Source organism: Lottia gigantea (assembly GCF_000327385.1).
Source record: "Lottia gigantea unplaced genomic scaffold LOTGIsca_94, whole genome shotgun sequence".
In the NCBI taxonomy this organism is placed as follows: Eukaryota; Metazoa; Mollusca; class Gastropoda; family Lottiidae; genus Lottia; species Lottia gigantea.
In genome coordinates this window covers 380,738-397,957 of record NW_008711065.1, presented here as the reverse complement: position 1 = coordinate 397,957, position 17,220 = coordinate 380,738, and the positions used below count along the sequence as shown (strand labels likewise).

The 17,220-nt window shown below is 33.3% G+C and overlaps 1 protein-coding gene across 1 annotated transcript; it reads right to left on the bottom strand.

The window, feature by feature from the left end:
• Positions 1 to 9,874: 9,874 nt before the first annotated feature.
• LOTGIDRAFT_198122 (hypothetical protein) lies at positions 9,875 to 10,724 on the bottom strand (the record flags this gene model as incomplete). Its single annotated transcript, XM_009068800.1, has 1 exon — positions 9,875 to 10,724. A coding segment is annotated over exon 1 (720 nt), but the record flags the coding sequence as incomplete, so codon positions are not given.
• Between the last annotated feature and the right edge of the window lie 6,496 nt (positions 10,725 to 17,220).

The window sequence follows — 17,220 nt, the reverse complement described above, 5'->3', positions numbered from 1 at the left end:
TTAACTGTGGTATTTCTATATCACTCTACAGTTGATGTATTGAGTACTATTTTAACAGTGATATTACTATATCTCTCTACAATTGATGTATTGAGCACCATTTTAACAGTGGTATTTCTATATCTCTCTACAATTGATGTATTGAGCACTATTTTAACAGTGATATTTCTATATCACTCTATAATTGATGTATTGAGCATTATTTTAACAGTGGTATTTCTATATCACTCTACAGTTGATGTATTGAGTACTATTTTAACAGTGGTATTTCTATATCACTCTATAATTGATGTATTGAGCATTATTTTAAAAGTGGTATTTCTATATCACTCTACAGTTGATGTATTGAGTACTATTTTAACAATGGTATTTCTATATCACTCTATAATTGATGTATTGAGCACTATTTTAACAGTGGTATTTCTATATCACTCTACAATTGATGTATTGAGCACTATTTTAACAGTAGTATTTCTATATCACTCTACAATTTATGTATTGAGTACTATTTTAACAGTAGTATTTCTATATCGCTCTACAATTGATGTATTGAGCACTATTTTAACAGTAGTATTTCTATATCACTCTACAATTGATGTATTGAGTACTATTTTAACAGTGGTATTTCTATATCACTCTATAATTGATGTATTGAGCACTATTTTAACAGTGGTATTTCTATATCGCTCTACAATTGGTGTATTGAGCACTATTTTAACAGTAGTATTTCTATATCACTCTACAATTGATGTATTGAGTACTATTTTAATAGTGGTATTTCTATATCACTCTATAATTGATGTATTGAGCACTATTTTAACAGTGGTATTTCTATATCACTCTACAATTGATGTATTGGGCACTATTTTAACAGTGGTATTTCTATATCACTCTACAAGTGATGTATTGAGCACTATTTTAACAGTAGTATTTCTATATCGCTCTACAATTGATGTATTACAAAGGATATCAAAGGATCTTTAGATTCTTGAGGATCCAGTCTACCAGCTAGTCCTTGACCACACGTCTTGACATTGTTTATTCAAGGATAACAACTTAGATTCTTGAGGATCCCGTCTACCTGCTGGTCCCTTCCAAAACCAAGCAATTATTTTACATGGATAACTATTTAGGTTCTCGAGGATCCTGTCTACCTGCTAATCTCTTCCAAAACCTAGCAATTATTTTTCATGGATAACTATTTAGGTTCTCGAGGATCCTGTCTTTCTGCTGGTCCCTTTCTAAAACCTAGCAATTATTTTACATGGATAACTATTTAGGTTCTCGAGGATCCTGTCTTTCTGCTGGTCCCTTCCAAAACCTAGCAATTATTTTACATGGATAACAATTTAGGTTCTTGAGGATCCTGTCTACCTGCTGGTCCCTTCCAAAACCAAGCAATTATTTTACATGGATAACAATTTAGGTTCTCGAGGATCCTGTCTACCTGCAGGTCCCTTCCAAAACCTAGCAATTATTTTACATGGATAACAATTTAGTTTCTCAAGGATCCTGTCTACCTGCAGGTCCCTTCCAAAACCTAGCAATTATTTTACATGGATAACAATTTAGGTTCTCAAGGATCCTGTCTACCTGCTGGTCCCTTCCAAAACCTAGCAATTATTTTACAAGGATAACAATTTAGTTTCTCGAGGATCCTGTCTACCTGCTGATTCCCTTCCAAAACCTAGCAATCATTTTACATGGATAACTATTTAGGTTCTCGAGGATCCTGTCTTTCTGCTGGTCCCTTCCAAAACCTAGCAATTATTTTACATGGATAATGATTTAGGTACTCAACGATCCTGTCTTTCTGCTGGTCCCTTCCCAAACCTAGCAATTACTTTACATGGATAACTATTTAGTTTCTTGAGGATCCTGTCTACCTGCTGTTCCCTTCCAAAACCTAGCAATTATTTTACATGGATAACAATTTAGGTTCTCGAGGATCCTGTCTACCTGCTGGTCCCTTCCAAAACCTAGCAATTATTTTACATGGATAACTATTTAGGTTCTTGAGGATCCTGTCTACCTGCTGGTCCCTTCCAAAAGCAAGCAATTATTTTACATGCATAACAATTTAGGTTCTCGAGGATCCTGTCTACCTGCTGGTCCCTTCCAAAACCTAGCAATTATTTTACATGGATAACTATTTAGGTTCTCGAGGATCCTGTCTACCTGCTGGTCCCTTCCAAAACCTAGCAATTATTTTACAAGGATAACAATTTAGTTTCTCGAGGATCCTGTCTACCTGCTGGTCCCTTCCAAAACCTAGCAATCATTTTACATGGATAACTATTTAGGTTCTCGAGGATCCTGTCTTTCTGCTGGTCCCTTCCAAAACCTAGCAATTATTTTACATGGATAACTATTTAGGTTCTCGAGGATCCTGTCTTTCTGCTGGTCCCTTCCAAAACCTAGCAATTACTTTACATGGATAACAATTTAGTTTCTTGAGGATCCTGTCTTTCTGCTGGTCCCTTCCAAAATCTAGCAATTAGTTTACATGGATAACTATTTAGGTTCTCGAGGATCCTGTCTTTCTGCTGGTCCCTTCTAAAACCTAGCAATTATTTTACATGGATAACTATTAAGGTTCTCGAGGATCCTGTTTACCTGCTGGTCCCTTCCAAAACCTAGCAATTATTTTACATGGATAACAATTTAGGTTCTCGAGGATCCTGTCTACCTGCTGATCCCTTCCAAAACCTAGCAACTATTTTACATGGATAACTATTTAGGTTCTCGACGATCCTGTCTACCTGCTGATCTCTTCCAAAACCTAGCAATTATTTTACTTGGATAACAATTTAGGTTCTCGAGGATCCTGTCTACCTGCTGGTCCCATCCAAAACCTAGCAATTATTTTACATGGATAACAATTTAGGTTCTCGAGGATCCTGTCTACCTGCTGGTCCCTTCCAAAACCTAGCAATTATTTTACATGGATAACTATTTAGGTTCTCGAGGATCCTGTCTACCTGCTAATCTCTTCCAAAACCTAGCAATTATTTTACATGGATAACAATTTAGGTTCTCGAGGATCCTGTCTACCTGCTGGTCCCTTCCAAAACCTAGCAATTATTTTACAAGGATAACAATTTAGGGTATGGAGTATCCTATCTACCAGCTGGTCCTTGATCAAACAATAGCTGGTATTGTTTAGTTGGCACATATAATATTCAACACATATGTTATTATCAATGAGGAGGTCACTATAAAATATTCAGACTCCCAAGACCTAAAATGTCTTGATTTAGCAAATTTACGTTTAAATGCCCCGTTATTTAGTCTAAGTTAGATGCAAAATTTTCAAAAAAAACAGTTTTTGAAGATATACATTGACAAAAGTACCATTGATAATGTTTAAAACTTGAACCAATTGTGTTTCTCACGACTCCTACCACCCCCTCGTGTCTCAGACAGAAATAGATAGGCTTGTGTTTTTAACAACAGTGTTCAGTGATTAGAATTCATCATCAACACAATGTTAACCGTGTTTTGTAATATGTATTCTGTACACGTTCTGGTGATAATTGTTTACTGTACTTTTATAGAGAGCATGTTCAGTAATTTACTGTCATCAACGTGTTAAAAACATAGAGTCATAAAACGAGCTCAAAAAGACAATCCCCTAACTTCAAACGACATAATGAGGTAAATTTAGAGAGCAACTATCGTGTACCTTTTCAGGATCTTAAAATAAACAAACAAACGATCCGAACCTCAAAACGAAACCCAAAGAACATTATTTCGAAACACAGGTAGTAGCTCATGAACTATTCACATGAGCAAGTATATCAATTATAAATGAGGTAGTATTAAATAATGAATATTGATATCAGGTGTCTAGAAGAGTAAGCATATAACCTTGACTGCCATATTACATATTACAGTCAATTCATTCTGTATCAGATAAATATTATTCACTACATAGAGTTTATGAAAAGGATGAAAATTCAGACAGAATATTGGAGACAAATTGTGCCAAATCAATCTAGGCTGTCCCATGACCGCATGTTTCTAACACATGTATGACGTCATGAGACAAAGTTCTGATTTATCGGAGCTACGACCTTCTAAATCGGCCGAGATATCTCAAATTAATTTACTAATTCGAAGCCACTTCCGAGTAGTAGGTTACTTGACATAATGTATACCGCCCTGTATTAAAAGGAAGATATTTCCATTATTATGATCTCTATACTTTTATACACTCCATTTCTCCAGCAATAATGGACAATGGTGAATCCAGACGGACCGTTAACCCAGTTACAGTGAAGCCATCAATTCCTTAATAGCAACACAGTCTACCGTCCAAACGCTATAACCTTCGCTAAATTGACCAATATATCGCCAATATACCAAGCCCTTTTATAGCCTTTCCTTATTTTCCAATATTCAAATATGATTTTAGTAGAAAATGTAAAGATAATGTGTGAGGCTGGACTCTGATCGATTTGGCCTGAAGGTTTATCATATCAAGACGGTAGATCTCGACCTAATACAAGTATATAGAGAACTAGACGTATCATATCACTAACTGTATTCTTCAGACGGGGGAAACTATCGAGAAGGACTCAGTAATTGAATTAGTCTCGATATTTTTGATTCTCTGTATAAATGAATTGTTTTAGTAATTATTATTATAACAAAACACAAGACAATATTATGGAATATAACACACTTCTTAAATAAGGTTAGGCACATAACGTTTCAACACAATATACACGTATCGTCATTAGATGTAATGGCAAGAGAATGGTAGGTAGGTAGATGACAAGTGCACGTTCGCTTCCAGCGGATGCTGATATCGCAAGAGAATAATACATAACAAAATATATATCAACAAGAAAACAATATAGAGATTAAGAGGGACAATAGATAAAAGGGGTTATAACAAGTGAGGTAACAATGCGAAGTCTTTGAGCAGGTACACAGAAAACATGATTATTAAAAGAATATCATTTTGTCATGGTTTTGTTGTTGTTTTTTATTTGCGTTTTTGTGTATTTATAACATTTTTTGGGTTACTACTGTGATATTGTTGTCACGATTTAGGATGTTTTCTCATATTTGTTTTCTTTTCTGTTTTTGCATCGTTTTATTTTAATTTATATATTCTTACCATAATAGTTTTAATTTTAGACATGTCATATTTTTATCACGTTCCGGTGCTAATGCTGGTATATCTTAATGCATTTCATATATTTATTAGTGCACTTGAAAAGGCATGTCGTGATTAAAGTACCTTTCTCTAATGTATAACTTTGTTTGAATTGTTCAAGTATCGGAATCCTTGTTATATAAAGAGTACTTAGAATACAACTACAATACTCGATCAATTTCATGCATTATATCTAATAACTTATATAGTTTTTTATTCATTAGTTATTCTACAGTCAATCGGTAAAACAAACAATTCATTGTGTTGATATATACTTTACATCGATATATATTAATCAGTCTGCTTTTCTACAGCTCACTACATGACATTACACTAACAGTTTGACGTCCTACTTTTCTGCACTTTCGTTCGCAACAACAATTATAACTCTCGGGTCTGCCCATTATATTTAAGGATGGGGTTTGACAGATTAATACAATTAACAAGGGGTGGAGGACATTTTACCGCCATGTCCCCTTTTAATTCTTTCACTTTCATAGAATCTCGAATTTTAGAATATTTAAGGCTCCTGATAACAGACCTTCGGGAGTCAAGGTACCCTTTATATACCAGTTTGTCTCAACTGGAGATTGCTAAGAATCAAAAATGCAGAGGTGAATTGATAAACGAAAAAATATTGACAAGACTTGACACACAGCCCTTACCTTTTCTTATCGTTGATGGATCATTGTCATATTCAAACAGAGTTGATACTGTTATCGAATGCCAGATTGCTTGGAGGGAGGAACTTCTAGCTGATCACTGCATCGGAAGTTATATTGAACATTCTTGGTACAATGGTCCTGGTACAAAAGACGGAATCTAGAAGTTTTACTTGATTCCCTTTTATTGTCAATTCCTTGACGTGTGTTCACTAGGCAACCGTTTGTAGTCGGTTGTCTTTATGAATAGTTTGAAATTACATCCACAGAGTTAGTGAACGAATTCTTCGTTGTTGGACAAGTGTCATATTTTAACTGAAATGGACCCAAACCTTTATGTTTATTCTCCTGATCATCCGCCGTCTACCACAAGCAATGTGAGAAACTTTTTGGTGTTTTTCTGTGATGTTGTTTTCTTGCATCGTTGAATATTAATCTGCTGTGCTTTTACGTTTTTGGTTTTCATTTTGACTTTTGATTATTTATTTTTTTTTTATTTTTCCCCGTTTTGGTGCTGATGATGTCAAGATAGTACGAACTGCTTCTAATACCCTTGACTACAATAGTCACCTTTCTTGTATCACAGAATGCAGTCATTTGATTTGGTTGTACGCCAGCAAATACAGCCAATCAGGGCCCTCTACAGAAAGACAATAATGGCTTATTGTTTACTGCCTTTCTGTCAAGGATTCTGACTAGCTATTCGCTACCGTGAAATGCAACCAAGTCGCTGCAACTACAATCTTCGGTGATAACAGAAAGGTAGCTATTGCAGTCAAGGTATAAGAGGCAGTTCGTAATTGTGAAAAGAGGACTAAAGTAGAGTTGTTTTTTTTCTACTTTTGTTGAACTATTGACACTTTGAACCGTGAGACATGTTGCTCGATCAGCAGCAATTAGTCTTTTTTTTTTGTTTTTCAACTGGGTTACTAGTTTACTTTTTACTAGGTTGACTGTGTTTTCTGGAATAACAGAGGTTAAACCAAGTCAGCATCATCCAGCTGCCTCAATAACAGAAAGGGGTGGGGAGACTGTATGTGGCGTTGTTAATGCGTAAGACTATCAGGACCACAACAACCAAACACATTAGAACAGCGTTCACACAGAGTTTATTAAAACCAAAATATCTTAAAACCATAAATGTGTGGACAATGCTGAATCTAACAAGATATGATAGGATATTTGACGATTAACTGAAAAGATACAAAATTACAATAACAAGTAACTATTCATATAATTTGGGCAAGAGAGAGACTCTTTTAAATACTACAGAATGTAAACAAAGCTATTCGAGAAATTGTACTTTCACTTTCCATATAAGGCAATCGACAGTGCGCGCTAATCATCCGTGACGACTCATTGACGATGGAACGATTTCAGACCCAAACTTTACATATAAATTACAGGACAAATACAAAATGACAGGGAGTTTAGGACCGCTAGAAATGTTCTACGATATACATTAAATAAGATAACATAAAAACATATCAAATTGTCAACCACTAATCTCCACAAATAACAGAAATGAGTTAGAACGATAAAGACTTGACCAGAATGTCAGCCATGCTCTTTGAGAAGGAAGCTATTACGTCACGTTGACCAGTTCGTGTTACTATCGGTTAAGGGTCGGTTCGTTTATATTAACCTGTGCTCTACACTGTATATAAAAATTTATACTCATATATCCCACGACTTGATAACTGATGCTACAGGTTAGGGTGCGAACAATCAGATATTATAACAATGAATAATTGAAGTTAAAGAAGCTTTAATTAATCAAATCAAATATATAAAAATTACAAAAAATGAATAAACAAAAAGAAAACTAGAAAATAAATGAAGTATAGTTTTTTTTTCAATGAAAATTTACTATTAAAAAACAGCACACATATATTTATACATACAATAGAATATTTATACATACAATGGAATATTTATACATACAATGGAATATTTATACATACAATGGAATATTTATACATACAATGGGATATTTATACATACAATGGGATATTTATACATACAATGGGATATTTATACATACAATAGAATATTTATACATACAATAGAATATTTATACATACAATGGAATATTTATACATACAATGGGATATTTATACATACAATAGAATATTTATACATACAATAGAATATTTATACATACAATGGAATATTTATACATACAATAGAATATTTATACATACAATATAATGTTTATACATACAATGGGATATTTATACACACAATAGAATATTTATACATACAATGGAATATTTATACATACAATGGGATATTTATACACACAATAGAATATTTATACATACAATGGAATATTTATACATACAATAGAATATTTATACATATAATGGGGTATTTATACATACAATGGAATATTTTCTGTTTTGCTATGGTGGCTATGAGGCTTCTATAATACTAAAAGGTCGAGTCAAAAACTATAAATTATCATAATTAAGCAAATGATGGAATCAACGGAAGACTTTCGGAATCATTGGTCTTTATTTAATATGAGATACAGTGAGATATAATTATATATTATGATTCTATATTAGAGGTTTCAATATAGTCCAAAAACTGTGTTCCAGAAGGTAAGCCAGGTCAGAATTAAGAGGTCAAGTCGAGACGACTATCTCAATCATTATTCTTTCTATAACATGAATTTTAACATCTTGTAACTGATTTGTTATTGTGAACACAGAAACTAAAACAACATAACCATTTAACAATCAAGATTCGGGCCTTTCTGATGAAAAAGTTATATTTAAACCTCTATAACATATAGTCACTATAGTGCGATATAAATATCATTATTCAATTGTTATAACATCGACTATATTGTTAAAAATATTCTACCTCTTAAAATACACTCGTCCTACAGCTACAATTACTGTTTAATTATGATTATTGGTTAAATAAACAGACACTCTACACTTATTAATTGTTTAAAGAATGGCAATAGGACTAATTGGGGTTTAAAACGTCTCTGTGAGCCGGAAAGAGTCTGCTAACGCTGGTTTTTACTCTAAGTTAGTCTGATTAGATTACAACTGAAAACTATCTATCCTGTATCAAATCGAAATCAATTATATTAATCAATACATTTATCCTAGCACCTAATCGAATCGATATACTGTAATCGAACAAATCGATTCTGAAGCGTCATTACTTTGATAACTTCCTCTTTAGTAATGACGTCTAAAATGATTACTCCGTTTCTAGGCAAGATGATAGTTTGTCATTACGGCACTTTTCAGTCGGGAAATTTATCTCAAACATATTTGTTTATTCTGTCTGGGGTGGAGTGTTGCAGCTGGTTAGCCGCCTACTTGATAAATATTCAGTTTTATTAATCCTGCAAACAAAATCTGTTTCTCTTTGTGACGTCATATTTATTTTAGTAACCGAATCAGTTTTAAGAGCGCAAAAATGCCTTAGGTTAAACGACGATTTGAAACCAAAATTCTTCAATAGTAACCTTATTTTATGGAATTGTCGAATTATACAGGATTATGTCGTATAGGTATGTTGATTCTATGAGGTAGTATCCCTTTAAGCGACAGAGAAAACACATTCTACTAAATTCATTTTTTGTCTGTCGTTGTTGAAAACAAACCAGAATACAAATCAGAATGAGAAGTTGACGCGGTTGACGATTCTTCGTTTTTTTCTTTCCCAGTGTTCCTAACTTCCATGGGCCTTGTTGAAAACAAATCAGAATACAAATCAGAATGAGAAGTTGACGCGGTTGACGAGTCTTCGCTTTTTTCTTTCCCAGTGTTCCTAACTTTCATGGGCCTTGTTGAAAACAAACCAGAATACAAATCAGAATGAGAAGTTGTTTTCGTACTTGTTGCATACATATAATGATTGCCCCACAATGGTTTGGGCCTTGTTGAATACCAACCAGGAAAAGAAGTTGACGCGGTTGGCAATTCTTCGTTTCTTTCGTTCCCAATGCCCTTAAATGTTTTTGGTCTTGGTAAATACAAATCAGGATCTTCGTTTTTTTCCTTTCTTTTTCTACTGTTGGAAGATCTGCGCAATGTTGCTGTAAACCATACCATTCTCTTTTGTAACCGCTCTACTATTTGACCAATATGCTGATTAATCTCCAACCATTTATCTTGCATTTCTGATCCAAGTATCAGGCTTTCATATTCCATGCTCGTCTTTAAAGGCTGGGTATGAACTATTTCATCTTCCTCTTTAGGCATCTCAACCTCTTTTCCTTCAAAGCTGTATTTTATTTTCTCACGGAACCTGACTGTAGCCACATAAAATTCTTCTTTTAGCCTGTTTATTATAATAACTGTAATATCCACATTGGGCCTGGATCTTGTCTTATTTCTTTCTGGTAAAGAAGTACATTTACAATGCGTGTCTTTAATATGACAGAAAGGACACACTTTGAAATCTTCCCAATCAATCCTTCGACCGTATAATCTTTCAATGTCAGTTTTAAGATTGTTATAAAACTGTTCGAATTCCATGTCTAATGTTCTCTTTATTTTATCTATATTGATCTCGAATTTCTCGGTTTCTCTTGAATTATATCGTTCAAGCTTCTTCTGTATCACATTTTTACAACATCCAGATACTTCATCCAGACTTTCTTTCAAATGTTGTCTTATTCCATTCTTACTGATGTGACGTAATACATGTCTGCTAGGTTTTGTAAAACTTTCATATTCAGATGTCACTTCATTTGGTTCGGGATATATCGATGCATCAATCACCGATTCTTCCATTAAGTCACTAGTCTTTTTTCGTATGGGAAACAAATGTGTCCTTGCTTCTTCTTCTTCTACTGGTTTTGTTTTTCTAGTTGACAATATTTGAGATTGAAACTCCGATTCTAGTGTTTTGTACTCGTCGTTTGGATTATGAGTACTTGATGAAGATAGGACAGAGTCATAATCAGAATCAGAATCAGAATCCGGATCTTTTTCATCGGTAATTACATCACCCTTTGTCTGGTTTCCAAATAATTCTGATGTAGACAAGCCTTCGCTGGTACTCAATGGTGGAGATTGTAACTCTATATCAAACTTTGCACCCACTGGGATAATCGTTCTTCGAAGAAGGTCTTTTATTTCTTCTTTCTTGTCCTGAAAGTCGACAGCACCATTATCAGATTCAATGGTATTAAATGGTGGAGATTGTAGTTCAATATCAAACTTTGCACCCACTGGAATAATCGTTCTTCGAAGAAGGTCTTTTATTTCTTCTTTCTTTTCCTGGAAGTTGACAGCACCATTATCAGATTGTAAATCAATCTCCAATTCAATACAACCCATGTTGATATGTTTCAATCTGGCGTTATATTTCTGTAAAAATTCTTTTATCAGTTGAACCAGCTTTTTATCTTTACAATCAGCAAGTAATTCAATCACCTGCTTCTCGAGCTCTACAATATCTTGGTCTTCGATAAATTTAATTTTCAATGCTTTGTGATCAGTCGAAGCTTGTTCTGACTGTGATTGTTTGTCGCACCAGATTATAGACACTAAGTTATCTCCCTTTGTTACTACAATAAACAATAATGATGGTATATTTACTTGAAATTGATTTTAGAGGGACATTTGGGTCATTTTATTGATCAAATCATACTTAAGTCTTTTTTTTTTTTAGCTAATAATGTTGTTTTGCCTTCTACAATATTTACCAGCTAAATATTGAAAACATTTCGGAGAATGCGAACTTGTCCAAGATCTATTCGAGTTTCATTTAAACAGACAAAAACTGTAGTTACTACTCTGTTAAAGTCATGGGAGATAACTTAAAAATTGTTTATCGACAAATCGTCGATTTGCATGTGGGAGTAAAAATATTTTTTTATCATGCTGTTAATTGTAAGGTCAAGATCAAATCATTTGTAGAAGTAAGTAAAACATTGTGATCCGTTTCTTCTGATTCTCGTATCGAATTTATTTCTAAACACCTCATCGGTTAATATGGTATCTGTAATGTCTTCAAGCAATTAAAGGTTTTAAAACTGTGTGTTAACGTCTATCTCAATGTTTCGATGATAAAAATATCTGTGTTATTAGAATGAACAGGTGAAGCATTTACCTGTAAATTTCCCGGTTCGTAACAACTCTTTGTTTAGAATTATCTCAGCTATAGTACAATTATTACCAATACTAATACAGGTAGATCCACTAGATCTGTAGTTTAAGGGCTTGTCATCACCATATCGTAGTGTAACTTTAGAAACATGAGGGATATTATTATTGTTTTCAGGAGTATCTGAAATAACACAATACAGAGGAGAGTAAGAATTAAAATTTATATTTCGAAATTATGACGATATTAAGCCACCGTGACAAATTCGACTTATAGATGAGAGCTGGTGAAAACATTTCGCAAAGAAATGATTTTTGTTTTATTTGAATATGTCTAGTAGACGTCCAAGAAGAAAGTCCCAAATAATTCAGCTTGGGGAAATTCAAAATGACTGTACCATGTAATGTATCAATATCATTAAACCCGATCCAGCTATTATGTTTCTTATTGGAGCGATAAGGATCCGGTTTCCAGGCTTGTGAGGTTTTTCCAGACAGAGTTAAATGCGACCTGTCGATGGTGAATATACTTCGTGAAAATATCAACATTTCAATTCAAATCAATGGTACGAAGCCGACCGTCATTAATAAATAACAAGATTCTCCTACAATTCTATACTTCCTCGACCATTGAAACGTTACAACCATGTTAACTAGTGCATGCCCTTATACACTGCTGACCGCATTTATGTTGGAATCGATGACGGTTATCACAGGATTCCAAATCAATCCTGGGTTAACCATCAACATATCGGCCAATGCACATGACAATGCGCAGCTCCAGCAGCGTTCATCTTTCTGTTAGCACTATGAACCATCTATTGGTATTTCATGAATCGTTAAGTGGACAAGCTATCTCTTTACTTATTTCAAGAGAGTCTTTGTTCCACATGTTCAAAGTTCTTTCGTTCTATATCTTGTTTGAAAGGACGGCTTCCCTATATCCAACTATCTTTATCAAATCTGACACAGACAATATGATGTGATGACCGACATTTGGACATTGATGTATCTTCTAAAACACAGAACGCTCACAATACGTGCTCTTGAAATAAATACGACTTGACGAGTGTTATAGCGAGAATGGACATGCTTGTTGTAACACAGGAGTTTCAATGGTCGACTTAATACCGTTGAATTGAATTGTAGTGTTTTCACGATCGCTTTCAGTTGATTCTGTCTGAAAAACCTCACTATTAGAATGAGTAGGTGATTAAAGCTGACCCGAGTGACCCCTATCACTACAAAATGAAAAACAATAGGCCTAGCTGGATTGGGCTCAGTGACCCAGAAAACTTATTTGATACCTTACATGGTATAGCGAGAAACATATGCATCGAGAAAAATTAAATAAACTAAGTACTAACGATCCGAACCGGACGAAACTCGAAATAAAATACAACATATTGACGAAACATTGGTAGCAGCTAATGATCTTTCACATGAGGAAGTATATCAATCATTATTGAGTAAGTATTTCAGGTGTACAGAAGAGTAAGCATACCCTATACCTCATATTTGAAAATTTTGTTAAAAAGCGAATTCAATTTTACGTTTAATGATGCATGGCATGTCTTGGTGTAGTGATTTTGTGATGTAAGACTTGCAAACGTATTAGCAGACAAGCCATATTGATAATTCGCGTGTCCCACGTCACTAACGCACTACTTCAATTGTGTCGGTACCTCATTCAAATAAAACCAATTCTTACCAGGTAAACATGCGGATTCGTCTACCAGGCTAAACGGTAATTATAGACATGTAGCCTTTTGTAGAAGTAGAAGTAGAATTGTTTAGTTAAAGTGTACCAATAACACAGTCAAATATAGTTGATGCCCCTACCTTCTTCTATACCTCTCACAACCACCAAAGTATTATTACTACCAATTTGTACATTTTCAATATTTTCTAAACTGATATGCAGATTCGGCAGGTTTCTAAAATGCACAAATAATAATACCCATGATCAACAAATTATAAAAACAAACGTTTGACAAGCATGATACAGAAATGCCACTGTTAAAATAGTGCTCAATACATCCATTTTAGAGTGATATAGAAATACCACTGTTAAAATAGTGCTCAATACATCAATTATAGAGTGATATAGAAATACCACTGTTAAAATAGTGCTCAATACATCAATAATAGAGTGATATAGAAATACCACTGTTAAAATAGTGCTCAATACATCAATTGTAGAGAGATATAGAAATACCACTGTTAAAATAGTGCTCAACTCATCAATTGTAGATTGATATAGAAATACCACTGTTAAAATAATGCTCAATACATCAATTATAGAGTGATATAGAAATACCACTGTTAAAATAGTGCTCAATACATCAATTATAGAGTGATATAGAAATACCACTGTTAAAATAGTGCTCAATACATCAATAATAGAGTGATATAGAAATACCACTGTTAAAATAGTGCTCAATACATCAATTGTAGAGCGATATAGAAATACTACTGTTAAAATTGTGCTCAATACATCAATTATAGAGTGATACAGAAATACCATTGTTAAAATAGTGCTCAATACATCCATTTTAGAGTGATATAGAAATACCATTGTTAAAATAGTGCTTAATACATACATTTTAGAGTGATATAAAAATACCACTGTTAAAATAGTGCTCAATACATCCATTTTAGAGTGATATAGAAATACCATTGTTAAAATAGTGCTTAATACATCAATTGTAGATTGATACAGAATACCACTGTTAAGAAAGTGCTCAATACATCAATTGTAGAGTGATATAGAAATACTACTGTTAAAATAGTGTTCAGTACATCAATTGTAGAGAGATATAGAAACACCACTGTTAAAATAGTGCTTAATACATCAATTGTAGATTGATACAAAAATACCACTGTTAAAATATTGTTCAATACATCAATTGTAGAGGGATATAAAAATACCACTGTTAAAATAGTGCTCAATACATCAATTGTAGAGGGATATAAAAATACCACTGTTAAAATAGTGCTCAATACATCAATTGTAGAGTGATAGAGAAATACCACTGTTAAAATAGTACTCAATACATCAATTGTAGAGTGATATAGAAATACGACGGTTAAAATAGTGTTCAGTTCATCAATTGTAGGGCGATATAGATATACCGCTTTTAAAATAGTGTTCAATATATCAATTGTAGAGTGATATAGAAATACCACTGTTAAAATAGTGCTCAATACATCAATTATAGAGCAATATAGAAATACCACTGTTAAATGTTAAAATAGTGTTCAATATATCAATTGTAGAGTGATATAGAAATACCACTGTTAAATGTTAAAATAGTGTTCAATATATCAATTGTAGAGTGATATAGAAATACCACTGTAAAAATAGTGTTCAATATATCAATTGTAGAGCAATATAGAAATACCACTGTTAAATGTTAAAATAGTGTTCAATATATCAATTGTAGAGTGATATAGAAATACCACTGTTAAATGTTAAAATAGTGTTCAATATATCAATTGTAGAGTGATATAGAAATACCACTGTTAAAATAGTGTTCAATATATCAATTGTAGATCGATATAGAAATACCACTGTTAAAATAGTGTTCAATATATCAATTGTAGATCGATATAGAAATACCACTGTTAAAATAGTGCTCAATATATCAATTGTAGAGTGATATAGAAATACCACTGTTAAAATAGTGTTCAATATATCAATTGTAGATCGATATAGAAATACCACTGTTAAAATAGTGCTCAATACATCAATTGTAGATCGATATAGAAATACCACTGTTAAAATAGTGTTCAATATATCAATTGTAGGTCGATATTGTAAAGAGATATAGAAATATTTAAAATATTTCTTACTAAAATTAGATTACAATGTTGTATATTGTTTGTTTTCTGATATTTGTAAGTATTTTACCAAATGATTATCTTAATATTGCTGATGATATTGTCATATAACGAACAGAAACTGTAAAAGCCGTGATGAACAATAAACTGAGATAAATCTCATTTGCTTATGTCCCGTAGATTAGACGAACAGGAATGAAGCGGATTATTGTCTGGTTTCGACTGTTTACCGAAAAATCCATTGAATTGATATTTACACTTCACGGCTTAAGGAATTGTGACAACCATATAGACCTTGTAAACAAATATGCATACCTTGAATCCATTTGCTTCACTGTGATGAAACAGACACATATTCTAAATCAGAAAGTCCATAAATGATTTCCCCCACGGAAATACAAAAGGTGCGAAAACCACGATTAACTTAACTAGTACATTTCAAATTAAGTTGTTTTCAAAATGTTTACCAGAGCAGAATGACACTCTTAATTGAAGGGAACATATTATATGCAAAAGGTAAACTAATCCTAGTCGTCATACAAATTAAATTTGATATGATCTCTTAAAGATGCATTACACTGAAGTTGTTAATTTCACTTGCATGACACTTTGTCATAATGTTTTACACTGATTCCGGTTGACAATTGTAGAATCATATTGTCAGAGGATGAGGTAACATGCTAAAGCCGGTCTTGGGCCAGGTTACATAATTTTTCTTTGTGCTATTTGCTGGTATCGAAGTTCAGAATGGAAGACAGGCCTATCATTGGGTACTCAGGATCTTATCTTCACGCTCATCGGTTATTATTACCATTGTTATTATTATTAAAGTTTGTGCTACAATGTCTATCCCATGTCTTCACTCCAATGGATGCAAAAAAATGGGTCGTAAAACTTCGTGTCAGTGTAATATTCAGTTTTTTACATTTTAATATTCGTTAGTACAAACTCCGTGAAATATGGAGCTTTGGTTAATTACTCGAGGAATTCTGATTCAAACTTTTGACTGGTAAGTTATTTGAACAGTGTATCCTTTAAGTTTATAATCAGTGGAGCAGTCGTGCAATAAACATAAATATCTGATTTCAGTAACATGACATGGCTTTTTGTATAGCCGAAAACATAAAATCATAGGACTGAATATATCGGGTGGCGCAGAAAATACGATAACACCTTCACGAGGAATATGAATTTCGCATTGTTATAAACAGCCTTTTGCCTATCCTATAAATAACATTCAGGTTGTTTTGGGGAAAACACAATAACGTAATATAGGTTGATCAAATCACTTCTGGTGAGATAGTGGGTTATTGCTGACCTCATTTGCGGAAAATCTTTTTATGTTATAAAGAGTTTTGGGTGTGTAAAGTTTTATTTTAATCTCCCACAATACTTCATAATAAAAGTTACTTTAATTTATACTACTCTATCTAAGGTAACAACTTGTAAGTATAATTCAGCCCCT